The 27,390-nt window shown below is 42.0% G+C and overlaps 2 protein-coding genes across 4 annotated transcripts; one reads left to right on the forward strand and one right to left on the reverse strand.

The window, feature by feature from the left end:
- On the forward strand, nucleotides 1–5,037 carry foxn4 (forkhead box N4; the record flags this gene model as incomplete). The annotated part of the gene is made up of 9 exons (XM_079221609.1): nucleotides 1–80; nucleotides 2,326–2,492; nucleotides 3,126–3,241; nucleotides 3,323–3,433; nucleotides 3,531–3,658; nucleotides 3,785–3,881; nucleotides 3,978–4,185; nucleotides 4,297–4,695; nucleotides 4,787–5,037. 9 exons carry the CDS (start codon nucleotides 1–3, stop codon nucleotides 5,035–5,037), a joined length of 1,557 nt encoding a protein of 518 aa, XP_079077735.1.
- On the reverse strand, nucleotides 2,467–26,878 carry acacb (acetyl-CoA carboxylase beta; the record flags this gene model as incomplete). 3 transcript variants are annotated; one of them, XM_079221607.1, is made up of 54 exons in its annotated part: nucleotides 2,467–2,591; nucleotides 6,773–6,917; nucleotides 7,689–7,825; nucleotides 8,111–8,281; nucleotides 8,416–8,570; nucleotides 8,700–8,812; nucleotides 8,923–9,100; nucleotides 9,191–9,326; nucleotides 10,113–10,209; nucleotides 10,300–10,396; nucleotides 10,477–10,597; nucleotides 10,702–10,845; nucleotides 11,748–11,858; nucleotides 11,941–12,061; nucleotides 12,166–12,263; nucleotides 12,394–12,663; nucleotides 12,753–12,875; nucleotides 12,959–13,114; nucleotides 13,242–13,445; nucleotides 13,595–13,750; nucleotides 13,896–14,111; nucleotides 14,198–14,239; nucleotides 14,660–14,716; nucleotides 14,815–14,922; nucleotides 15,022–15,118; nucleotides 15,233–15,373; nucleotides 16,519–16,542; nucleotides 17,170–17,288; nucleotides 17,374–17,463; nucleotides 17,561–17,674; nucleotides 17,830–17,943; nucleotides 18,030–18,154; nucleotides 18,254–18,342; nucleotides 18,438–18,538; nucleotides 18,631–18,819; nucleotides 18,901–19,047; nucleotides 19,231–19,365; nucleotides 19,450–19,600; nucleotides 19,676–19,821; nucleotides 19,905–19,986; nucleotides 20,080–20,183; nucleotides 20,291–20,441; nucleotides 21,106–21,269; nucleotides 21,355–21,516; nucleotides 21,625–21,795; nucleotides 21,888–22,097; nucleotides 22,183–22,293; nucleotides 22,417–22,526; nucleotides 22,629–22,727; nucleotides 22,830–22,911; nucleotides 23,047–23,156; nucleotides 23,263–23,401; nucleotides 23,510–23,642; nucleotides 26,334–26,878. In XM_079221607.1, 53 exons carry the CDS (start codon nucleotides 26,876–26,878, stop codon nucleotides 6,791–6,793), a joined length of 7,293 nt encoding a protein of 2,430 aa, XP_079077733.1. In that variant the 3' UTR covers nucleotides 2,467–2,591; nucleotides 6,773–6,790. The 3 variants fall into 3 exon arrangements, with proteins under 3 accessions (XP_079077733.1, XP_079077732.1, XP_079077734.1); XM_079221606.1 differs by lacking the exon at nucleotides 2,467–2,591 and having other exon boundaries at nucleotides 5,784–6,917; XM_079221608.1 differs by lacking the exon at nucleotides 2,467–2,591 and having other exon boundaries at nucleotides 5,784–6,917; nucleotides 13,595–13,746; nucleotides 13,892–14,111; nucleotides 26,334–26,530.
- Nucleotides 26,879–27,390: the final 512 nt, after the last annotated feature.

A 27,390-nucleotide genomic window follows, 5' to 3' on the forward strand; every position in this document is an offset into this window, starting at 1 on the left:
ATGATCGAAGGTGGAATTACATCCAGGATGTCAGGAATCATTGAGAATGCTGGGCATCATCCTTCTCCACAGGACTACAGGTAAGACTTGTGATTTTAAATATGTTCAGTTATATTAGGGCTTCTAGCGCTAAACAACTTAATTATTTTTGTTTTGCATTTTGTCAAATATATGATGCCTCAATAGATAAAAAAGCCTATTTTGATTAATCAAACCCTTTAAGGTGTTTCCCGAATGGTCACGGTACAAGCTGTCTAACCCTACTACGTTTAAAAAAGGTAGATGGACAGCTCTTTTTGTGCATGGGGGGTTTCATGGAAAAGGAGAGAGAGAAAAAATCCTGAAGAATAAATGATTTTCAGTCTGAATGGATCTGTCAGAAACCATCAGCTCTGTTTACACTCCCGCTGTCGGCACACGGAGAGCCTGAGCCTCTTGGCCTGCCGGCTCGGGGGGAGACGGGCGCTCTGGGTCACCAGTATGCACAAGTGGATCCCAATTAGAAAAGGAGGGAGGAGGGAGAGAGGAGGAGGTGCAATATTTAGTGTTGTTAAACCTCTGGGAAGGCTTGGATGATAAATGGAGACACCAGCTCAACATGTTTTGCATCAGTGAGCAATTTATATGCTAGAGAGAGGAGGGGAGGTGGGAATATCCCCATGTAACATCTCCCCTCCTCTCTCGAGCATATAAATTGTATTAGGTCATTTTAATGGAGAATTTCAACCTTTAGTAGATTTATGAAACTAAGAGTATAAGAACAGCCATAGCAAATATTGTACATAATTAGTTTACTTTATGCTTTCAAAAAATACTTAACAAAAGTGGAAAAAAGTTGCTTTGACATTCAATCAGTTATAGACTCTCCAATTATTATGCTTCAACATTATTTTCTACAGTTTGTCAGAAGTGAACAGGCGGAGAAAAATAAAAAGATTGAGAGTCAGTTTCACAAAAGGACCACTGAACTTCACAGCTCCAGCTGTGAGATCTTGCCACACTAACAAGCAGGGTGTTAAACTTCAAAATGCCACCTGCTGCAAAAGGATGATCACTCTAAATCATTTCCTGGCGCATGCAAGGTGTTCTGGGACGTGTGCTGCTGATTTCTGGCTGCAATGATGTCACTTATTCAGACAGCAGACACAGAGCCCTGACCTCAAACTACATTTGCACCCCCTCTCTGGCTTGGGAGGAGTGTGATGGTTGGGGGTTGGGGTGAGGATAGAGGCTGGAAAGGGACAGGGAAGCAGATGGCATCCTATTTGTCCCTCTTATGTGAGGGCTGTCATTCCAACAGATTAATGCAAGGGCTGTGTAAAGAAAAGAAACGACAGAGACAATCAAGGAAGGGTCTGGGGAAGACAATAGAGCCACGTGCCACTGGGCAGATTTGTCGTTTGGGACACAATAGGTGATCATTTTTCAATAGACAAGGCCAACTGTTGCAGGCAACATGTGCTGCTGTCCCATGTTTCAAATGCTCTCATGTGTTGTTTACTTATGATTCAGCCAATGGTGAAAGGGGAGACTCTGGTCACCTGACACAGGGTTGATTTTTTTATTAGGAGATTTGGTTTGTGTGTGTATGAGTGGGGGGGGGGAAGGAGGGCTCCTACAGACCCTAACTGAAAAGTAGGTGTTGTCATAGCGACCCCAATTACTAAACCCTTGCACAGTAAGTGTGTGTGTGTGCAGGGGAGACTGGAGAGGATTCAAGAGGATTCCTCTCTTTTATTTTCTTCCTTTTTGAGACTGGCCACATAAAAGACTGAAAGGTGATTGGTATTGGCAGTGCGCTGGTTAAACAGAAATCCAATTTTTAACAAAGCATTCATAACATTGTGGGGTTAAAAAGCATTTTTAGATGAAACATAAAATACATCAAATTAAATTGTTATTTTGCATTTATTTTATTTTTTTAATATATTTTTTCATCGCGATCAATAAAGCAGACAAGTATTAATGGGGAAAACAAAGTGCCAGAACTAGAAGAAAAGAAAAACAATCTCAACAGATGATTTACTGTGAATGGAAAGCTTGTTTAATTCCCTCATTGTTGATTAAAACTGTCCCTGCTAAATAACACTTGTAGTTAATCTACTTATGGTAAATCCTGGATGGCATGGCTAATACACGGCCTCACTGAGCAGCTTTCATCTCTGTTTGCCCACATTCAGACCCATTGCAATGGTTTTGACTTTGAAGGACAAAATGTTCTATCAAGTGTTTTATATTTAAATTCCACTTGGTGTGTGTGTGTTTGAGCTGACAGCCGTGTTTAACCTCCCCCCTCTCCCCACCCCTCCTCCTTCTCTCTTGAAGGCTTCTGACCACGGACCCCTCCCAGCTGAGGGAGGAGGACCTCCCTGGGGATCTGCAGTCTCTGTCATGGCTCACCTCTGTGGATGTGCCCCGACTACAGCAGATGGCTGATAGCCGAGGCCACAGTAACGGGTCTTCCCAGGGCAGCTTGTTGGAGCAACAGACAGGTGAGAAGACAGGGAGGGGACATTTCAACATTCAAAAACCGCACCATCTCTGTGATTGGATAGATCAGCACTGGCTGGATTCTTCTGGATTTTTGGCCTCTGCAAATAAAAACACAGTTTTATAGCAAAAGATAATGACCAATGACTGATAAAATATTGATGTTTTTGTCATTGGGAGCTGTTCTTCACCATAGGACAGATTAATCAATTTGGATAGTTTTTTATTAGTTTTATTTATGAATGTTTGCTCATCTTAATACTGTGCTCAACAGATTTAGAAAAACAGCATGACATAATGAAAGTGTTTCTTAAAAGAATATCCAAAGACCTCATACTGAATTTAATTGTAAATTACTTTCAACTCTGTCTCTGTGAAGAAAGAAATGTCAAAGTCAGTAAATGGTACGCTTCCTATACGTGGTATTTCTTTGGTGCCATCAAAAAACCCTAAACATTAAGCCCCATACTCCACTGTATGCTACAGCCAACATCTTCAAACCCAAAATATCACACTATAACTCTCTGGATGAAAATAAAACCAGCAAGAGAAAGAAGAAGAAGAAAAAAGATCTGATGAAGTTTTCAGTGAACTTTCAATGAATCTAACAGTAATCTGGCCATTCTTTCTCACAGCTCAGCTGAGTAACATGTCTGCGATGACAGCGGGTCAAGGCTCCATGCTCCACCTTCAGAGCAACATGCAGCACAGCCCTCTGGGAATCAGCATCATCAACACCCACAGCGGAAGTGTGAGTTTAACAGCAATGCAAAGAAAAATTGTCTGTGTTATGTATTATCTGGTTGATTGACAAATATCATCTGCTTCACAGATGTCTCCATTCTCCATGAATGGGCTGCCGTCTCCAGGATACCAGTGCCCTACCTCAGTCTACCAGCCAACACAGCAGCACGTCTACTCTCTGACCCAAACTGGACAACAGGTATCAAACTCTCAGCTATTTTTTGTTGGTTAACTGGTTGAAATGAATTAATGCAAATTATAAAGTTCCTTAATATTGTCTCTTTTTATTCTTATAGTGTTCAACTGGTGGGCTGTATAGCAATGTCTCTTTCAACAACCAAAGTCTTTTCACTCAACCTCGACTGGCTCCACAAGACCAGGAGCTGCAGCCCAAGTCTTTTCCCAAGCCAATCTATTCCTACAGGTAAGTCTCACTTGTGGAGATAAAATATAATAGCCACCAAATCTCCTGAATTACCTTTAGTGTGTTTCACCTTCTCTGCTTTGAATTACTCTCAAATAAATGTTCTTTTTGGTGACTTCTTTTCAGCTGTTTGATTGCCATGGCTCTGAAGAACAGCAAAACTGGCAGCCTCCCAGTCAGTGAGATTTATAGCTTTATGAAGGAACACTTCCCCTATTTCAAGGTATTATACTCTATAAATATGACAGAGAAGGACTAAAAGAGAAGGTGCGTGTAGATAGAGAGTGTGACTCATTATAAACCACTTCTCTCCTTGCAGGTTGCACCTGATGGATGGAAGAACTCAGTCAGACACAACCTGTCCTTAAACAAATGCTTTGAGAAAGTGGAGAACAAGACGAGCAGCTCATCCCGTAAGGGCTGTCTGTGGGCGCTGAACCCTGCCAAAATTGACAAGATGGAGGAAGAGATGCAGAAGTGGAAGCGCAAGGACCTCCCAGCCATCCGTCGCAGCATGGCCAACCCTGGTTAGAAATTAATTCCGTTAATGGTCTACTCCTAAAAAAAGGGAACGAGTCTTCCAAATCTGACATCACGTTTTAACTTCACTTAACTGAACATCTTTGTTTTTCCTGCAGATGAGTTGGACAAACTGATCACAGACCGCCCGGAGAACTGCAGACGTAAGGCTTTAGAGTCCGGCATGACCCGTCTGCCCAGCTGTCCCACTGGCCTCACGCTGCCCGTCTCAGCCCAGATGCAGCCTCAGCCAATAGTCACGCTGTCCCTGCCCTGTTTACCCATGCACCACCACCACCACCACCAGCTTCAGGCCCAGCTCCACGCTCAGGCCCGTCTGGCCCCCATGTCCCCTGCCCCGGCCCAGACTCCTCCCCTCCACACGGTCCCTGACATGTCCCACAGTCCACTCACCCAGCACCCCAGCAAGCCGCCGGATGATTTCTACAGTGTGCATGGTGATACACACACAGAGGTGGATGCACTGGACCCGAGCATCATGGACTTTGCCCTTCAAGGTACATATATAGGTGTGTAAGTGTTTTTTGTTTACTATATAATCAAAGTGTTGTTCCATCAGAACACTAACCTCTCTACCAATCTGCACAGGTAATCTGTGGGAGGAAATGAAGGACGACAGCTTTAACCTGGATGCTTTGGGTACCTTCAGTAACTCACCCCTGCGGCTATCAGACTGTGACTTGGGAACAGCCAACCTCACTTCTGTCTCCACTGGAGCGAACATGCCGCTGTCAGATGTGCAAGTGACAGGCCTCTACGCCTCCTACACCTCCCAGGACCACCTGTCTTCCCAGTACATGGGCGCGCCAGCCAACAGCAAGCCCATCGCCCTGTTATAAAGCAGCTGGACTGTCTCCTGCAGAGTGTACCCGATTCATTTAACTGGATATCTGTGGACGCCAACTGAAGAAACCTGAGGTCGAAGTCTGATTTCTTTTGTGTTTTAAACGTACAAACCACACAGCTCGTCTACAGTCATCTGGGAACTACTTGGAAAAGGATGTTTGAACATCATTTCACTTGCAACCCACAAGAAAATTGCTCCTTAAGAACTAAAACTGCTGATAAGTAAAGACGTGGCTGTAATTGCTCTAAAAGTGTGTAAGACTTATAATACCTAGCTTTGCCGAGCAAAGACTTAAAGCCTGTATGAGAACAAAGACGATATGGAGATGAACATGTAAGTTAGCATCTGCCAATTTGTCTACTGTTCTCTCTGCGTTTAAAGGCCCTCCCATACTGTAGCTCCCCATCTCTTGTCTGTTGTATTGTGCTAGACATTATTGCTGTGATGTTTTATTTATATTTATGAAAAGGCAGCTGGATAAGGTGATGACTCTATCAATCTTTTGCTGTATATATTTGAATGTTTCAAATTGCTATCTCCACAGAAAAGCTTTCTTTCTTTCTTCCCACTTCATCCCAAAATGCCAATGTGTGCCAACACTTTGAATAATCCAGACTTTACACATTATTCTTTTACACAATGTGATTAACATGCCTCAAAGTCAGATGTATATTATGTTCATTAATTTGATCATGATACAAATCAAAGGGGTGAATAAAAGAAGTTTGTTTTGCCAAAAATATATCAGTGATATTTATTAACAGTCTTCAGTAGAATACAAGACACAGGACAGAGTTTATGTACATTTACATTAAATGTCACTGTTTTGATCAGAGGAGAGGCAAATTAAGCCATTGCTTGGGAAACCACTTTGGCGATTATTGGCCAACCTGAGTCTTAATAAGTACTGCATTATATCAAAGAAATACCCCAAATAATTAAAGAAAAGCTCAGAAGTATTACATAAAGTGTCACAGTATCTCCTATCCTTCTTTACATTGTCTTTGAACACAAAACCCTCCAGCATAGATACACATAAAAAGACATTAAGTGTCAATGAAAAGATGGACGGCTGGGTTGGACGACTGAGTCCATAATACAATTTTTTTTGTATGTCTTCTTCTGTTCTTGATTTACATTTCTACATTACAATACTGGTAAAAAATATTTTTTTATTCAACGCAAAAATATATATTTTTTGTTTGTTTTACTTGAGAATAGATCAAAGAATTGATCAGTTGTCCGAACTACATTCAATTCTCTATTTAACATGACAACAACCACAATCACAACCACCTAAATATTGAGTCTCCCACTTCATGAAGCTCGCGCAACTCTGGCCTCAATTGACTGAACAGACCTAGTTACACAGTCACACTATTATGTGCAAATACAGCCCAATGAAATGTGCGTTACAGTCATAGTTTGTGAATCAGAAAGTTCCTGGACCGCGCAGCTGAAATGACTGACTGTTTACCTCACAAATGTAAAAGACAAACTCTTTGTCTACCTGTCAATCAAGAGTGGAACGGATCACGATGTCCCTGCAAAGACACCATTCAACAGCAATGTTTACGACAGTCAGAGCACTGTAGTGGTTATGGGATCGCTGAGGAAAAAGTCACTTTGTGCCCCAACTATACCCTTAAAAAAAAAAAATCCCATCTCTTTACCAATGCAGTACAATCAACTAGAGCATTGTTTTTTGCTCTAATTAATAACATAACCTGATAAAGCTCTGCATCTTAATCAGTGCTGGTGCTGTCCATAGTTGTAAGCAGATGTGAGAGCTTGGCCCTCTGGGACTGAGTGATATTCTGGCTCATGTGGATGATGCAGTCCATGGCTACGTCTGGGTTGGACTCCACCAGGCTGGAACACAACAAGGAGTAAAGCTGGAGTAATGCAGAACATGCAGAGATAGAGAAACTGTTCTGAGCTGAGCTGCAGTATATTCTGTTATTTCTGCAGCAGAACATATGACTTTCATGCATCTCAGTGAGGTCTCAAATATAGGATGGACTCAACAGCTAAAATATGTGAATCTCTTCGGTTTGTTTGCCATGAATGATTTAGGATTAAGCTATCTGGTCAGTGTAGCTGTAGTGTTATGTTCTTCGGGCCATGAGAGCTAAACATGACCAAACCGATGGAGTGATTGTGACTCTATTGGCTCGTACTTTATCCATTTATGTTATTACATTACATTTCACTGACGCTTTAATCCAAAGCGACTTACAATAAGTGCATTCAACCACGAGTACAAACTCAGAACAACAAGAATAAAGAAAGTACAAATTCTTCAAGAAGGTCAAACTACAAAGTGCTATAAGTAAGTGCCATTTAAGTGCGACTAAAGTGCTACTTTCTTTATTCAAGGTATAGTCGGAAAAGATGTGGTTTTAGTTTGCGGCGGAAGACGTAGAGACTTCCTGCTGTCCTGATGTCAATGGGGAGCTCATTCCACCATTGAGGAGTCAGGCTTATGTCCACAATGTAGCTTTGTAATGTAACATTCCACAGCGAAAATCATTTTCAGATTCATTAAGATGTGACATGTGGCTTTGGCAGTGATAAGATTATTGTAATAAAAATAAGCCCACATCAATAGGTCACAAAATGTGTGTGAGTGTGTCTGCATACCTGCGGATGTGTTTCAAAGTGTTTTCTCTTTTCAGGTACTTGATGTTCTCTCGGATGCCTGATCGTACTCCATCCTCCTTGGTTAAATGCTTCTCGAGCCACTCAACTACTACTTTGTTATTATCCCAGAGGTAGGCCTGGAAAAGCAGACAGTCTCTGATCAGCTTTCACAATAAAGAACTCAGAAACAAAAGCAACCACATATTTTCAGGCCAAGTAGAAAGATATATTAGCTTTTTAAGACTTACAGTACGCAAGTGTTAATAATGCTCATTGTAATTAACAAGATGAAAAAATAGGATTACTTGACAACAATACTGTCACGCAAAAATTCTCCTATGCCCATAAAAAAAAAAGTTTTATAAATTTGTTTTCTTTGCAGAATTCAACTCATTATCCCAACAGCTGTCTCTGACTGTCACCTTGACTGCTCCTTCGGTTTCAACAAACCAGCGTCGAAGCATGGACTGCATGTGTCCATCACTAAGGTCCTTGTTGGCCTGCAGAATCTCACACTTCACCACCTGCTCCAACAAGAGCCGACGCAGACGCCAGTAGAAGAAGGTCCGCACGTTCTTCCAATCCAAAATATCCTGTCAAGAGTAGCATTACTGCCTCACAGTCTCATGTCTTTTTACACAAGTTTATGTTCTGCATCTACTGTTCTGCATCTACACACACATATTGCCAGTCTTAACATCAGAGTGTTCATAAAGTGCACACTCACAGTGATGACACCCTTCTCCTGCATCCTCCCTGGGGTGTCGTGGAGATCTGCAAACTGCACTGCCACCTGGTGGTAGATGGGCAACAGGAATTCCTCCCTGGCTTTGAGCTTTAACTCCAGCTCTTTGCACTGTGTGTCAGACAGCTCTGGGGAAGCTGATGGAAACAGAAGTGAGGGATTGAGCTACTCAAAGACTTGCCAGTAAGGTTATGAACATCCCAGGCATATGGAAATAAAAAGGAAAATCAATTGGTTTAGTGAGTTGAACAAGAAATAGCATTTACCAAGCTGCTCAACCAGACTAGCATAGACTGAATCTAGTCTTCTCATGGTCTTCAGCAGATCCTTCCTCCTAAACTTGATCTCCACTGTACCCTCAGCCTCCAGCACACCACCTCTGGACCCAGAAAGCACAACAGCAACAGGGAGACAAAAGAAAGGCTGGTTATTCTCACAAACACACCTGCTGCTTAGGTTGGGAACTCAATAGAGTATTGCTTTATGTACCTGCTCTCCCTGTCTGCATAGAGCTCCATACACAGTGGGTTGATGGTGGGGTCTATCACCACCCATGATCCTCCTCTCAGCTCAGCATGTGGTGGGATGTACACCAGCACCGGCTGATGGAAAGTACGCAGAGCGTCCACAATGTAGGCGCCAAACTTTAGTATCTGGTCATACATATCTGGAAACAAAATGGGAATAATAATAATTTTTTTTAAAAACTCTTGAATGTAATACAGTCTCTCTGTAAAGTTCAGTATGCATCTGTTACCTTTCATTCCACCAGAGAAGCCCCTCCAGTTGGCAAACACCATGAGAGGAAGATGTTCACGGTTGAAGTCACAAATGGCCTGAGCCGTTTTAAAGGCTGAATCTGGAAACCACACTTGGCCCGCCTGCTGCAGAACCTGACATTTACACACAACAACATGAGTAGAGGTTGTTGAAAAATAAGCGTATGTGACCTTGTGAGATTTGTACACATCCGGTAGAAGGATAAGTCATTAGAACATTTCCCGATAAAACTAGACAGGGTCTGTCTGACAAAATGTCAGCTAGATCCTTTAAACAAACATGATGTGACTTGCCAAGGACATTTAATGACCGGCCAAGAAGTCAACTTGACCTGTACAAGAACGCGGGAATATGAGGTAAAGTAAGAGATATTAAAGTAAACATCTGTCCAGATCGACTTGGGTCGACTTGCTCAAATCTGATTGGTGGAGGTATATAATTCTAATTTCTAAAGAACTTCCTCAGTATAAATATACCAAACTATAATAAAAGAGAATCATTTTAGAAAGTGATTTCTGTCTGGAGGCAGGAAGCTGCGCTAATTCGAGGACTCTTGTGAACTTTTGTTACAGAATTCTAGTGAGCAGGAATTATATGGTTTGGAAACCACATAACTAAATAGCCCTCACGACAGCAACCATACTGACATTTTTATAGTGATAATAATATACCTGGTCATATTTTGACTTTAGAAAATAAATAATTAAATAACGAATGACCAAACCGACTGATTGACTGAGACCACAGACTGCAAATGACCATACAACCCAGGTGGCTTTGCGTGATTATGAGCTTTTGACGTGTTGATGGCATGTTTGTGTGAAATCAGGAACATTAATGTCGCAGTGTGATGTGATGTAACCCGTTTAAATCATAAACATGTGGTGACATTTACTCACTTTAGATTCTGAATCCAGATTTGCTGGATCAGCTGGGACCGTGAACTCAACTGTCCGTGTTTCAACGGCAATGACACCAAGGGGAATTCCTCCTAACCTGTTTTAATTCAACAAAGTTATTAAACAATTTTACTGTGTGATTTAATAAAAGCATATATATATAATATTTGAGTGTAGACAGGTTTACCGCGCTCTGCCCACTACCACCGTCTGAGCCCAAGACTCCATTATCTCCATGAACGAGCCATGGTCGAAGAATCCACTCTGCCAGGCACCTCTCACCGCTAATAACATTAATGCAGACAAAAAAGACCATTAACCAGGCTGATTACTGAAAAGATAGCTTTCAGAGTTGGACACTCACTGGGGTGAGGTCTCCCAGCCAGCATCCAGCGGGGGTTGTACGGTGCTTTCGTAGGAGTATATTCTATCTCTCTGTCCACTGGATCTGTAGTTGATATGACAGGCACAGGGGAGTGTTTGTTCTGGAATGAGAAGAGGAAGAATAGTTAGTGAGCTGAAGGGTCGGTCGGATACTTTTATAGACCTAAAAGTCCCACTACATGAACTTTCACATGTTCAGCGAAACCTTTGGCATGTAGGAGAGCCACTTGAGGATGGTGAAGACGCCCTCAAAGTCATCTGGCACGGTGGTGTGTGTGACTCCATTGTTGTGCATGATCTGGATCCCTCCCAGCTGGTTGTTGGATGTATAGACCTGTCTGCCCAATACCTGCACAGAAACAGAAACCTCAATGACACGGTCAGGCCATTTAGAAAATGGATCACAAATCAGCGGGCCTGCAACATTTAATTTATTACTGAAGTGTTGAATTAATAATAATATGCAGATACAATATAGTTTTTTGGGGTCCTCCTCTCACTCTCAGGTGTTCACCCAAGTCTGTTCTTCAATTAACGGTTTGCCAGTAGGAAGATACAGTAGGCAAAAAAACTAGGCTAAACAGTTAAAATGTAATTAATTATGTTGCAAATACAGTAATTGTACAAACCACCAGATGGCATGCATAACAAAATATCCTTTAACATCCCGGGAAAGCACATTTCTGGCAAACAAACATCCGGAGCAAACCCTGACAGACCCACACCATCGGAAACAGCACTCGGGCTTTGAAAACAATTTCTTCCAGTTCCTTCATGTGATGCCATTGGGCACAAAAATACTTTGTTTCCCCAGAGACGAACATTGGGAAAGAGACGACCGTAAGCTGTCAGTGAATACTTTATTTATTAATTTTGTAGGTAAATCATCTTCACAGCAAGAACACTTGGATAGTCTTATCTAAATCATTAGTTTCTAAAAGTTGTACAATAAACAAGTCCCCAAATTATTTTCCTTCCTCAGTTCATGCGAATGAGCCTGAGATGGAGCGGCTGGAAGGCGGGGTTAAAAGAAACGCTAGTGTCGAACATCCTGGTAATTGTATACTCAGTCAAACTTTTGTTTGCTTCATGCACCACTGAGAAACTTTCATACAAAGATTGTCTCCAACGCTGTCTCCAATTCTCTATTCATGGACGAACCAGATCCAAACAAAGGTGTTTATTTGTAATGACAACACTTCAAATATTTTCTATTCATCAATAACAATGGCATTTGTTAACCAAACTAACCTTGTTCAGAGCACCTGCTCCAGTCAGGATAATGTGAGAGTTTTCCACCTGAATCACTCTCTGTCCCAAACGGACCAGATAGGCTCCAATTCCAATAGCGCGACACGTCACCTGTAAGAGCAGAAAAAGTGACTCACACGATAATGTCCCAGAGGATCACTTTTACTAGGAGAAATCAGATCCACATTCTTACCATACTAATTGTAATAATCTCATCATATGCCTGAGAGGATTCTCCAGCAATGGTGCCAGAACCACGCAGGTTCTCAACCCCGAGACCTTCGTCCTTCCCGATGATATCAGTGATGATGTACCTGTACACAGTGATAAAGACCATAAAGCACCAAATCTCTATTATCCCACAGACACAAGTTAAGGGTGTCAGCCTAAAATCAGCCAAACTGATGATTTGTCGCACCTGGACTCTCCACCTTCCTCTACATGGTGACAGTGAACAGCGTTGGTGGAGCTGATACGAGTGTAGTCCTGTGGTGTCAGGTAGAGGTACTTGATGCCCTGCAGGGAAATGGAAATAACTTGTGATAAGAAATGTAAAACCACACATACATATTGCTCCACTATTTCCTGTTGTCAGTGCCTCAACTTGTATAGTGTAAATATTAGTAGAAACACATGACAAGGTCACCTTGTAGAGGTCAGTGGGGTCAATCCAGGCCACCTGGAACATGTGTTTGATCTCTTCAGCGAGGCCAATGCGTGCTCCACTGTTGGCTGCAACATAAATGCGGGGAATGCCGTCGGTCCGAGCCAACTCAGACGCCCTGAGGAACAGCTCATCCTCTTGAGGACCAAATGAGCCGATCATGTGAGTGATGTCATTGCAGATGACAATGATTTCTCTGCCCTCTGGGTACTCTGGAGTCTTCATCTTCATTCTGAAGGCAACCATTCCCACCTGGTGAAGAATTGGTTTTAATGAGTATCAGCATCAGCACACTGAGAAAGCATGAAGTGACTTGAATGCTTTAAAAAAAAAAGTCCTACATCATTGTCTCCAGGCAGGCGGTTCATCTGCACAAGTCGACCTTCAAGGTCCAGAACCAGCTCGGTGCACATCAGCACGTCTTTTGGGTATTTGTCCCCTGGACCCCACAGCTTAAACAGTGCCTACCGGAATATTTTAAGTAGGATTAAGACATTTTAGGAAAAAAAAAAAATGAAATAAACCTAATTCAAAGAGTTAGCAGTACCTGTCTAAACATCTCAGGGAAGTCATAGACGTATGTAGTCCCGAGGGATTGAGCCTGGAAGCGTTTGGCCTGCAGCAGGTCTTTGGTCACATAGGGAGTGCTGATCAGCATGCCATGCAGAGGACCCTGCTTATCTCTATATGACTGGAACAGGATCTGGAAAGGGAAAAATAAAACTATAAAACAACCACACAGAACACATCTTCTGCTATATACCACATATTTTAGTTACAATTCTTTTCACACAATGCTGGAAGGGGCAAACTCAGTTCAGTGTCCTCACCTGTCCAGAACTTGGGTTGGTGACCTCCTTGTATAGACTGATGTCCAAGTAATAGCCAGACTCATTCGTGAGAAACAGGCGGACAGGAATGGCATTCCCGGTTGGTGTCAGACGGATGTTGATCTTCAGCTCCGCCTGCAGGACCCGCAGCTTCCAAAGGCGGCTGCCGTAGCGCATCACCATGGAGCGAACAGACTCCTCAATCTGAGGGTCATAAGAAGAGGACAAAGACCACTGAGAGATAAAACTGGTATACACAAAGAAGTCATATAAATGTCTAAGTAATCATAACAAGGCATGCAATCATAAAGAATAATACTTGTAGTGGTAGCTTAAACGTGCTGGACACTGACTTTAGAGGGGTCCATAATGACAGTGGGGACGAAGTTGAGGAAGATGTGGTTGCAGTCTGTGCGCACACCAGTGTTACTAAAAGCCACCTCCAACTCATCCATGGCCTCCAACAGAAGACGTTCTCCCTCATTTTGAAGGTATTCAAAGGAGGCTTCCTGGTTGTGTATAAAAAGAGATTTAAATCACCCAAAGCATTGCCACTAACCAAATATTACAAAAAATGTCTTTAATCAAGGAATTACAAGCATTTCACATTGGGTAAAAAGTCAGAAAGCTGTTATTTCCAGGTGCTCCACTAACCTTTGTAATGAGATCAGAGTGGCGGATAATAGCTCGTATGAAGAAGCGATAGTCTGTGACTTCAGCTCCCTCCTGAACACGAGCAGCACCGAGGTACAGCTGCATCTTGTGGTTGGCACAGGGAACGGCTGTCAGGTAAAAGTTCCTCATGCGATTGAGCTCCAGCTGAAACGCTAAAGCCGGCTCCAGATTACGGTAAATACGATCCTCCAGGAACTGAGGAGAGACGCATTTCAGCTCATTAACTAACTGCGATCCGATTATCAACTCTACAATTACAGGTTTTATGAAGAAGAACTTACCCCATCTCTAGCTCTGAAAGTGAAGAACTTGGGGAATTCTCTCTGTTGAAATGACATTAAAATTAAAATAAGTGTATTTACACAGTAAATGTGTACTTGTTTAAAGCAGTTATAATGGGAGCTTTACTGAACAAAAGGAGTGCAGCCATGGTCATATACTTGGATAAAAAGATTTGAACTGCAGCATAATCCGGCTTTACCTCTAATTTATAGATAATACAATAATTCACATGGACAGCTATGAGAGTATCTACATTATTATGGTATATATTGAGTTACATTCTTGAGTAGCCAGCCAGAATCATACATGCAATAGGGGCAACAACATACAGTATAAATAAATAAAAATGTAATTTCTAGTAATAAAAATGAATATTAGTCACTTATTTGCTTTCTTAAACTATTAATTAATGACTAAGTTACCAGTTACATCACAGTACCAACTACATTGTGTGCTTTTACCTTCTGTGCAATCAAAAATGTGATTCGCCTGATTCCATATTCAAAGAGGACAGCTCGCTGTAAAAAAAAAACATCATCACCATTTTTGATTAAATATAAAATAAACAATATCTCACATTCATAAGAATCTGCCTCGTGTTAAGAAGCTAGCTGACCTTTGACTGGGCAAAGGCGGTGCAGGCTGTAACCAGGGCATCATCGTCTTCTGTGTCTGCTGTTTTTATGGATACGTTAATGATGTGGATCGGGTTTTCCCTCGTGTTCTGTAAGGGATGAGGGAGAACTCGGTGGCTTTAGTGATACAGATGAAAACATCCTTTGTATTGATAAGACAGTGACTCTTACACACCCACATCGCTCACCTTGAAGTCCTCCTCAAACGGACTGGAGCAGGACTCTGAGAATGGAGCACTCTCCAAGAGGGGTTCTGCAAAGCTGGTGAGAACTTCATCAAAATTCCTGTAAGAAAAACAGAAACACATCAACATGCAACTTATTTTTGATTTGATCTACACATCTTTTCCAATTATACAGAAGAGAGAAAGAAACATCATAATCAAGTTCAAAAGGGACCTTTTGAAGTCGTCGAAACACTGGAAAGCCACCATGGCACCCATGCGCTGGCAAGGGGGAGAAAAGGCTCCTTCCAGAAAGAGTTCACTGCTCTGCCGCCTCATTATGAAGTGGCTTGATCCACTCACTGGCACGGGAACCCTGAAAGAGACACAGAGGGAGTAAGAGCAGGACTGACCCACTGAATGTTCACATTGAGAGGTTCGTTTAAAAAAAAAAAAAAAAAAAAACACTGAACAGCCAAGAGTACAAATATGCATACAGGGACGTGTGGTCAGGGGAGGCAGAGCAAATAATGGTAAAATAAATATGAATATTTCCCTACTCATCTTTGCTATAAATGTAATTTCTGTATGATTCCAATGATTTTTATAATCTTTTTATAAACTTTTAAAATGAAAAGAAGATAAGGAGGACTTTTACAAGTAAACGTAAGACCTTGCATACACTGCAGTAGGCTATACAGCCTATTTTTATTGAATTAGTATGAATTGTAGAATTGCGATGGCAAGTTAAAAGCACACTGAGGGTGCAGAGGAAATGCGCTCTTTCTCTGAGCCGCTATAAATTGGTGGAATCAAATATGTACCTTACCTATGTGTGTGTAAAGAATGCTGATATTAAATATGAAAAACAACAAGTAGTCAATATGCAAGCTGCCAATTGAATGGTGATTTAAGCTACTCTATTGGGTTCATATGTTTGTAAATGTGACTCTGAAAGAGTCAGCACCTGACCAGCCACGAACCTCACCGCACGTCACTGATGCATACAGAGAGCAATTCAAGCTGCAGTCGGTGTTCTTATGTATTTGACAAAAAGCCAGTATGATCACCCTCATATCTAATTATAACTACACACAGTTGATGGCCATATGTAATGTATTGAATTGAAAGAGATTATGCATTGTTGTTATCCAGAGCAATTGTTACTATATCTGATTGGGAGTTGCAAATCAAGAAGTCTGAAGCTTTAGAGTACAGGCTCTCCATTCGGCAGCAGTCAAAAAAAAAACCCGGCTTGAAGTTTCTAAGAGGAACATGGAACAAATAAAACATATGAACCTCTCAAAAAGCTCAGTATTGCTAAGCAACAAAGAAACATATGAAGAAGCTCTGCTAAAAAGTGAATTAAGAAGGACTTGTTAGAGGAGTCCTTAAGCAAATGTCACTGGTTTCACAGGATAGAAGGAAAGAAGCAACACAGCACATTCTGCAAGCATTGCTGTGAGACATACACACGATCAGGTAGGTGGTCTGGCTGGTTCGGGAGGAGCTTTACTCTACCTGTTGAGAGTAGGGTTGCTCCCTCTGAAATCAGATGATTGACAGGCGAGTATTAGCAGTGGATGATCAAACTGTACCTCTACCTCAAGGCATTATGATTAGATTAAAGCACTAAACAAGATGCTGTGCACAATCACATTCATGTCCAGTGGCTAAAAGCATTCTGCATTCACTATTAGCCATAAGCAGTTACAGCAGCAGCGTATAGCCTCTCCACCTGCACCACTGAACAGGATAAATATTCAATGCATGTTTATTGATCTATCAGGTCAGTGTGATAATGAAGACTGGACGGATGACGTAGCGTAAAATAATGTTTTGTAAAGCCTGGATTCATCCATAAACAGGCACAAAATCAAGTATTATTGTATAAAAGCCCCCACACACTGTGACAACATCACAGCCTCTGACGCTGTCTTGACGTAATATCTGTCCAGTTTTGGAAGTGGAAGTGGTAACAATGTGTTATTTAAAGAGTCTTTTGAGTTGTAAACATTCATGCTCCCATTTATTGCACTCTGTTTATTGTTAAATGTTTATTGTTAAATGTTAAATGTTATGCACCTCCTGCCAGGACAAATTCCATGTATGTGAAAACACACATGGCAATAACTGGTTCTGATTTGAGTTCAGTGAAGCATTCATTTTTACCTGTTCGGATGTGATGATGGCAGCATAAACTGGAAGTCTACAGCGCATGTTCCATCCTGCAGCTGGTGATGCTGGATGCTATTCAGCTCATAGGCGATGTAACCTCTGCGCACATACACCTGAGAGTCCAGACAAAACCAGAGATTATCACCATTTAAGAAATAAAAATGCATATGAAAGAAGGTGTTAATACCGTGACCGTACCTCCAAGGCAGCCATGCAGACAACTTGGTTGGCGTGATAGAAGAAATTGGGCAAAACATCAAAAATTGAGGTTTCAGAGAGAATAAGTTTCTGTGCCAAAGAAGAAGAAAAAATATATTAATTTGATATTGAAGCTGCTCCAGCAAAGGATGATTACAATTAAACGTTGCCACACAATGAGACTGACCTTCAAGTTTTCTGGACAAAACTGGTGGCCGTACATGTCAATGGCTGACAGGAAGATGGACTCCACCTGGTTGTGCCTCAGTTCATATGATGGTAAATGGCACGCAATCAAGACCTATGGCACATTTAAAATTATAATATCAAATCCATACAGATGGAATAACCTTAAAAAGATGATGCTCTCACAAAAGTATCCAACTTGAGGTATGCAGTCTTTCAGCGTGATTGAACACATTTTAAACAAACATAATAGTATTTATCTGACATTACCTGTCTGGCTCTCAAGGCAACCTTTGAGTTCTCCATCTTGCTAAGCTGTGTGAGCTCGTTCAGAATGGCCATGAGCTCATCTGCTAGCATGGAATCCCTTCCACACAGTTGGTCCTACACAGTGTACAAAGTGTCTTTCACTAAAACTTTAGTGTTGAGCATTGCTTGCCTTTAGTGTTGTGGCAGTGTTGAGGCCTTACTATGAGCATTGTGACTAGGATGTTCTTCTTGGAAACCTGGGCATGAGAGAAGATGTACTCCAGCACAGGGCTCATGTCAGGTTTGTGCTGCTGTCGCAAGTTGATAACACACTTGTCATAGTGAGCTGTTTGTGAGAACAAGAGTACAAATATGCTAGCTATGACAAACAATCCATGGTTATGAAATAAATGTACTCATCTAGAGTTCAATGTATTAATTTCACCCTGTTGAAACTGTATCTCCACTTGCAGGTATCTCTTCAGCAGATCAAGAACCACAGACTTCATGTAACCTCGAATTCCACTGCGGTACCTGGACCAGCCACATTTCGACATGTATCAATCAATGTGATATTGTTCCATGTGTTACTGCTGTACAATCTGTATCTGACAAAAAAGGAAACTAACCTTTGCACCAGCTGAACAATACTCTGAGTGTTCATGAAGAACACCTCTCGGTCAGGCTTCCTCTGCAGGGTTGCTGCATGGCTGTCTAGAATATTTGCAATCTGGAATAAACAAAGAGAAACATCATTAGATTACATCAAGAACTTGCACAACTGCAAACAGCAATATGACACCGCACATCGGCGTCACTCACCCTTTGGCTCGGGAACTGGCAGAGGACAGAGGTGATGTTGCTCGCGTACTGAGCCATGACTTTACGGATATCTTTCTCCACACTGGGAGGAATGCGACTCGCCACGCTCGTCATGATCTCCTGGAGTTCCAACAGCGGCAGCGAGGGGTCCCTGAGGGTCTTCATCAGGGTGTCTACCCACTGTTTCAGCTGCAGACGTGAACATGTACATATGATTAACATCGATGACATCATTTAAGAATCTGTCGAGGCAGAAAGCCTGCTGTGTACCTTGCTGGTAAAGAAAGGCTCTTCAAGGCAGTAGCCGGCCATGACTTTCACCAAGTTTTCCAGCACAGAGTGAAACACCTGGTGAAGCTTTTCACCAACAATGGGCAGTGGTTGCTGCGGTGGCAATATGGCCGTGTTGAGCTCCACCTATGACCGGAGGTGAAAGCAGGAAAGAACAGAATACAAATTCAACACGGGCAAAGGTTACAATAAACACTTTTAGTGAGTAAATAAAAGGCCTATATTTTACACTTTTTAGCCAAGAACTGAACATCACAACAATATTATAGTGATTACTAGACACAATTAAGAGAACACAAATTAATTTACCCGATGTATACTGCTGGGGTCATCCAGCTCTACATGTGCCACCACGCAGCCAGGCTCGAGAACAGCTCCAGGTCTCTTGACAAAGTGAACACAACCAGACTGCTGCACTGTCAACGTCATCACCATCTTCATCACCTGAAACCGAAGCGCAAAACAGCCAGTAAATACAAATACTGCATGCCTCAAGAAATCTATTTTACCAACATGTGTCACATTCACCTCAACCTCTGCATAGGTATCTCCTGAAAAAACATGGCCTCCATCGTCTAACACGTACTGCAGCAGTTTACCGGCAGTGGGCGACCTCAGGATCGTGGGATCCTTCTCCTTCTCAAATACACAAGTCTTGTTCCCAACAGTGACGCGATAGCTGTGGGGGATGAGGTAATTAATAATCAAACAAACGAAGAGATGAAACTAGATCGACATATTCAAGAGCTCTTGCCTGTCCACTTCCTCCTTCATGTAGGTGATATGGCTGCTGCCGTCATAGCACAGCAGGAGCCCCCCATCACTCAGCCTGTGGACGTCTATCTCAATGTTGGAGTCGTTCAGTATGATGACATAAGTGGTTGGGGATTGGCGAGCAACCTGCAGGTAGCAGAAGTGATAACGTATTGATTAAAACAAAGAAGAGTCACACAAGCAATGTGTGAAGGGAATAAAGCAGATACCTTGAGGCAGAACTTGACTCCTTCATATATTAGGTCCACATTGACAGAGTTGAGGAGACTGGCTGCAGGCAGTACTTGGCCTCTATGGATGCAGTAGTTTTTAATAAGTAAAATATATAAACATACAGTGAGAATTGTAGTGAGACATTAATAACAGGGGACTGTGTCGACTGACCTTTCCAGTGAATGCAGGTAATCAGACATGCTCTTTTGGAAGCTTGCATCAGCAACATGCAAAGCCCCACAAACAATACCCAGCATGGTATCTGGTCTCTCTGCCTGTAGGAGGAGCATGTAGCTTCATGAAACAAACAAACACCCCCAACTTCAGTGACCAATTACTTAGCCGTGTAATGATTTGTGAGACAAGGTCATTGGTCTCCTACCTGCACTTTCTCTCCAATGAGACGATCCAGCCAGCTGGTGTCGATATCATTGTTTCTGAAGCTTTCCGTCTCTAGTAACTTAATGAGATATTCAACCGTTGTCCGGAAGTCACCTCTAATGGACAGCTCCTTCATAGCCACCACCATGTTCCTGAAGCACATGGCAAACATGACAGCTGATTTTTTGAATGCTAAAACTTCATATTATATTATATAGAAGTCAACCTAAATCCACCACAAATAAATTGCATTAGTTGTACAAGTATATTGCACAGATGTCTTCTAAAATTGCATTATAATAATAATACTTTAATTTGATATAGCACTTTTCAAAATGCTCAAAGACGCTTTACATAGGACAGATACAAACAGAACAAAACAAAAAAATAGAAAGACAATGGAGCAAACAAAACAAACAAACAAAAAGAAAACTGGAGAAGCTGCAACGGAATGAGCCCGATAGTGGAGGGTAGGGAGCAGGGGTTAGCAGGTGAAGGGTAGGGAGCAGGGGTTAGCAGGTGAAGGGTAGGGAGCAGGGGTTAGCAGGTAATGGGTAGGGAGCAGGGGTTAGCAGGTGAAGGGTAGGGAGCAGGGGTTAGCAGGTAATGGGTAGGGAGCAGGGGTTAGCAGGTGAAGGTGAGTTTGAAGAGGGGTGCTATACTATTGGCCAGTCATTGCAGTTTTCAAATAATTGTATTACATCATGTGCAGTTACATCATCATTAGAGCGTAACTGTCTGTTGCCACCTGGAAGCTTTAATTGTTCAAGATTAGATATCAAATAATCATTGGTACTAAAAACAAAAGCGGCTTACGAGATGGCTTCTTCGCGGTTTTCTCCCCAGGAGAAACAGTGTCCAAACTGGGAATCTGCAAATTCATGGAGGCCTCCAGTTGCCCCCACGCTGAAATAACCCCAGACATTTTTACTGCTGCGGAAGTTCAGCTCTTGTACGGTGCCAGAACTGGGCTTGAACCCCTGGGAGAGAGCACAAGGATGACGAGTCAGTGTTGCAAATCAAAAGAACAGAACAAAACGGTGTGTTGGTGAAATGGAGCTCTACCTCATCAGGGTTCTCACTGGTGATCCGTGCAGCTATGACGTGTCCTCTTGGACTTGGCATGTATTCTGGATTCTCAAAGTCAATAATGTTGTCACCCCACGGAGTTTCTCCATAAAGCAAGCGGATGTCCTTCATTCTATGAAGGGGGATGCCCATCCCAATCTATGATAGATGAAACAGTTAAAATGGAAGGATTGGAACCGGCAATACCGGCTATAGTCACATAGTAATTTTGTTCCAAAGGTATGATTCTTCTTCTTTTTGTTTTACCTGAAGCTGGGCAGCTGGCAGGTTTACATCTCCGATCATCTCTGTACAGGGATGTTCCACCTGCAGGCGAGGATTCAGCTCCAGGAAATGGAAACTTCCATTTTCAGAGTAAAGATATTCCACAGTACCTGCGCTTACATAGCCCACCATCTTGGCCAATCGCACAGCATACTGGACCACAAAGAGGAGACCGAAGGTCAAGTTTTAACCAGACAAGTGTCCATTTAGTGGTGAAATAAATACATGCAGTGATGTAAGCTAACCTGTTCCATTTGCTCGAATGTTGAGGAAGAAGCTATGGTGGCAGGAGCTTCCTCTATGATCTTCTGGTGCCTTCTCTGGATGGAGCAGTCTCGTCCAAAGAGAGAGATGGCGTTTCCGTACTCATCGGCCAGGATCTGAACCTCAAGGTGTCTGGCATGCTGAGCCAGCTGCATGACGAAGATAGGTGAGCCGGGTACCTCTGTCTGAACCTGCACTCAAAATAACAAAACAACTTAGCTGTCAGAATTAGACCAAATTAAACTGTGTAAAAAGGGGGTGTAAATCAAATCAAACCTGTCTAAAGAGGCTTGGAAAATCCTCAGAACTTTCAACTTTCCGGATACCCTTTCCACCTCCACCTTGAGAGGCCTTGATGACAACAGGATAACCAATTCTCTCAGCCCCCTGCAAAGAAACACCACATGAAATGTAATTTATCAAAAAGATTCTTCCATAAAGAGAATAATAATGTGGGTGAAAAAGAACACATTTTTAAGATATTAATATGACTTTGTTAAATATACTCACTGCTAGTCCATCATCTACATCAATTACACAGCCTTTTGAGTAGACCAGCGGAGGAACACTGATTACATTGCCCAGAAACTGGTCGTCTTCTTCCCAGTCCACTCTCAGACCTGCAGCAGCACAACACACATGCAGAGAACATGAATACACTGACAAACACTGCGCTACTATACATTATGTGAACTAAGACATTGCAGGAGGAAAATCATCACCTGATCCGCTCCATGGTAGTGTTGGAATGTCAGCACTCTGAGCCACAATAGAGGAAGCCACCTTATCCCCGAGTGCCCACATGGCCTTACTGGACGGGCCTGAGAGGAATACAGTCAGTGAAAAATGAGATCTGAAACCAGTACGAATAAACAAAATTAAAAATGATGTGAACTTTCTGTGGTTTCAAACAAATTTTTTACCTAAGAACGTTATTCCTGCTTTGTCCAACAGCTCAGGCAGTTTGGGATTTTCTGAAGCATGACCCCAACCAGCCCAGACAGCCTGTTCATAGTGAGACACACAGAGGGAAGTGTTAAATGTCATTTACCAGACGTTTATGAACAGGTAGGCAAGGTCAAAGGTCAATAGAGGTTACAGACCAGAAAGAACAAAAAAAAAAAAACAGACAAAGAGTACCTGCACTGGGATTCTTTTCGCAATGTCAACTATCAGCTCTACGTTGGCGTAGTTGTTGTTGTTGGGCCCACCGGGTACAGGCACATAATGGTCTGCCATTTTAATGTATTCTATAAAGGAAACAAGCAACATGTGATGATACGATTATGATACTATTTGATGGGTGATATCTTCTGCTGGGAAATACAAACTGATAAGTGTTGTGTTCACAATGACCTGCATTAGCTTTCAAGTCTTCAGGGGTAACCATGACAACAAAACGGATGGTCCTTTCATTACGAAACATTTCGTAGGACCAGCGACGAATGGAACGCATGCATTTGACTGCAGCTATGCCATTGTTAGCAATCAGCACCTGCAACAGAAAGAGAAACACTTGTGTAGCCTGAAGAAAGACAGAAATGCTGCAATGGTCCTTCAGTAATGAAATACAGAGATAAAACAAAAACAGGGAGGACTTTACTTTTTCGATGACGCGGTTGCCACCAAACCGGGTAACAAACTCTGCAGGAGAGGCCACGGTGAAGTCCCTCTGTAGATCCATCTTTCTGTGTTTACGTCCTTTTTTCATCCAGTGAAGACCAGACATGCTAGGCCTGGAGTGGAAAGGTCATGGTTAGTTGTATCCTCTAATTACACAGCACAACACGATAACCTGGGTGTATTCCGTTCCACATAAAAGCTGAAACAAATATCAAATAATCCAAGAACCTGAACACAAACTATACAGCAGCAACAACAAGGGAGCACTGAAAATCAAAAAAACCCAAGTCAAAGTTCACTCTCTCTCCTCCAGTCCATTTGTTCCAAATAACAACGTACAACTGCTCTTAATCAACTCACGGAAAAAACTAACTATTTATGACAGAAAATAGGCACCTTTTTATCTGATGTTCACCAACAAAAAGAGACAATAGAAAAGGTAAACATGTCATCAGCCTGATGCATTCATACAAACTTTACCACAGCCCAAACACGCAACAGGGTGGGTCCAGCAGAAGTCATGAGTGATAAAACATATATTCAGAAACATTCAAAAAGATCACAAATCAACAGGCAAGCTAGTTTTAGAGATACCAGGCAGTTTATTTAACTATGTTGACATAAACCCAAATGATCAATAGAGTTAACTTGAGTCTCCATGTGTTTCTTTGCAGGGTTTTACAATCACACGTTACATTTCTAGGTTACTGATCATCTCATCTGGTTTACTGACATGTGGACATGTTTGAATTCCTTTATAATTTAAACAACACACATAATAGGAAACATTTTGAACACATTTTGATTAGGTTAAGAACACAAATACGAAGCAACTGTTCCATGTTTTGCAATAACTTAAGATAAAATTACGGACCATGCTTATCAGCGGCCTGGAGCCGTGTTCATTCCAAAGTCTCACTGCAATTGCAACGCAAGCCATCTCATATAAATTCTGTCCCATGTTGAGATATCACTGAGAAACACCTGTGTTGCATCAGTAAACGATATTGTGAAGTTGAAGTGCAATTTTGTCCGAGCCAATATGAACTTTAAACCTAACTCCGGTGCTGTTCTGTTAATAGAGACCGCACCGCTATTTAGATAGTTTTTTAACCAACTTTTGCAGCTCTGCATCACGCAGTGTTCCCATGTTTATACACAGTCTAATCTTTTTCCAGAATACGAGGCAGAAGTTCATTTACACACGTACTTTACCAACCAAAGAGTATCTATTCACAAACATGACGTAGTCTTGTTGGCTTATTTCTTTACTGCTTCATAGTTTTTGTGGTCTTTTTAACACTTCCCTCCTCGAGGGTGCACATTGTCGGAGTGTTTTTGTTTTCTCTCTTCTATTTCCTCAAACTTATGTGTGCCATAAAAGCTCTATTCAGTTACATAGTAACAGTAAGAGCACAAACGTGATCCCCCTGTTCACAAATAAGTATGCAGAAGTTGTTCCGGTATCTATTCTACTTTCATACAAAGTAATTACCCACGGTTCCTTTTTTCTCTGGAGCTGTAACATAAAGCATTTGACACATGCACATAATAAACTATGCAGCAAAAGTATCAAATTACACAGAACGGAATCCAACTTTAAATAGCACTTACCTTCAGAGACATGGGAACAAGTTGAGACCCTGACAGTTGTTTCCCTCCATTATATAGTATCCGTTAATGCCTTTTAGTGGGGAAACTAGAATAAAATAAAAAAACAAAGCACCCTCTACAAAGTGCTTCCTCTCATGTGCCCTTCTCCCCTCCCACATCTGCTGCAAAATATTCTACAGATCCCTGTGACAGATCACAGACTGCTTCTTCTAAATATACAAAGAGGCAAGGCTGACACAGGACACAAGTGTTTTGTTTCTACTACTACTTCATTTATAAAAGAAAGCAACAATTATCCAAGCAAAATCTGGAGCCAAAGTTTTTGGACCTGAAAAGGCTGAAATCTTTGTACACACATGTACAAAAAGATTTGTTTTCTATAAAAAAAAATAAAAATAAAAATGCGATAAAAATATTTCTCTGAACTGCAGAAAGATGCTTCTAAGGATTATATTTGGGAGAGTAAATTATCTTACCTTGTTCTCCTTCATGATGCTTTCCACAAGTCCTGCTCGCACACATAGCTTTATGCATTTGGGTAAATCAATCCAACTAAGCATGTCAAACGGAGCATGTTGCTGTGTGCACCAAAAAACCTGAGTGAAGGTTTTTTAAGTGTCTTTTGTTAGCTGTGTTGTAACCGAGAGTCACACCATAGTTTTCAAAGTCGTTTTTGCACAAGCCCTTGCTCCATTAATAGAGCTGGGGGGTGTTTGACATGCGACAACAGCACAGGTCAACGCCACCCAGTCAGGTGATAAGAAACAGCTTGTGGAGGCAGATCAAGTAGGAACAAAACGACACGTCACCAACGTGGCCACGTGTTTAACCCACATATTTTGAGACAGTAATCCTCTACAAAGAACTTAAAAAACAACTCTGTTTTGTAATATAATTACAGCCCACCCCCCCCATCCCCATTAATGAGAACTAAAAAATGTGGGTCCAACCCGAGGCCACGTTGGTGACGTGCCGTTTTGTACTTGCTCTGTCTCCACCAGCTGGGTCTTACCACCTGACTGGGTGACCCTCAGACAAATATTTAGCGCGAGAGAGATGCTTCCATGTTTATGTCACATGCCAGAGTTAAAACTTCTAGACAAGGCTTGTCACCTTTGTGGAGTGATGAAAACATGCCCGACCCGAGACAGCTGACATTCAATCAATTCTTTAGAAACAAGGTTACTTACTTCATGCCTGAGGGGCTGGACTGTGGCACTGCAGAAGACGCCTGCTGAGTAGAGAATTTGGGGGCGCAGGTTGGGGGCTGAGATGCACCACTTGGAGGTTTAGTGACCAGAGGATCCTCGTCTGAAGAGTTGTCCTCCGATGCTCCAAGAATAAACCTAAGGCGTTCCCTCGCCTCGGGCTCTGAGCTCAGCATTGGCACCTTGGTTTTGGGAGGTTTCCGGGTGTTCGTTCGCAATGATGACTTTTGTGAATTTATCTCAGAGGATGCTTGCAGAGCCTCAGTTTCCACTGTTTTAACTGCAAGACCCCCAGAGGCACTGCTGGCCTGAGGACTGTTATCCTCATTGTGTGTTGAGGAATTAGTAGGAATGAATGGGGGGGATAAGGGGGATTGTGCAGCGGGCACATCTTCCTCGGCTGCAGTTGGACCACAGCCAGACGGAGATTCCTCTCTTTTCGCGGGCATTGCTACCGTTTTGGTATTAATCCTCCACAATATCAACAATATCCATAGGATTAATCCCAAAGCTGCCAACTGGAACATTCACAGACCTCCTCCTGAGACTGCAACAAGAGAAAAATAGACATTATATGACACACAAGAGATGACAGTAACATCTACACTTCATCACATCAGTGAGCCAATTTAAACAGATCATTATGGGATATCTCTCTCACCTCACATGGTAATAAGAGCTTCAGCTGCATTAAAAGTGACTGTTGACTGATACATCAAATACATATTATATTACATTATTATATAAACAGTGACACCATTGTTGTCCACTATCGAGCATTGACAAGTTTATTTTTCAACAGGAAAATGTCTCATTCAGTCTTTGTCAAAATTCACTAACAACCACTTTCAAAGGCTCCTTATTAAAAAGGTTTGTTCACGATAAGAGTTGAAGTAAAACAATATTTAAATACATAATTTCTCAGAGTTATGTATTCTCAAATATCAATGTAAATCAGTTGGATCTCAATTAAGTGCCTTTTTGTGGTAATGCTATGTGGAATATCTGGCTGTGCACTATTCTAGTCTAAAGACATTAC

This window comes from Taurulus bubalis (assembly GCF_910589615.1).
Source record: "Taurulus bubalis genome assembly, chromosome: 8".
NCBI lineage: Eukaryota > Metazoa > Chordata > Actinopteri > Perciformes > Cottidae > Taurulus > Taurulus bubalis.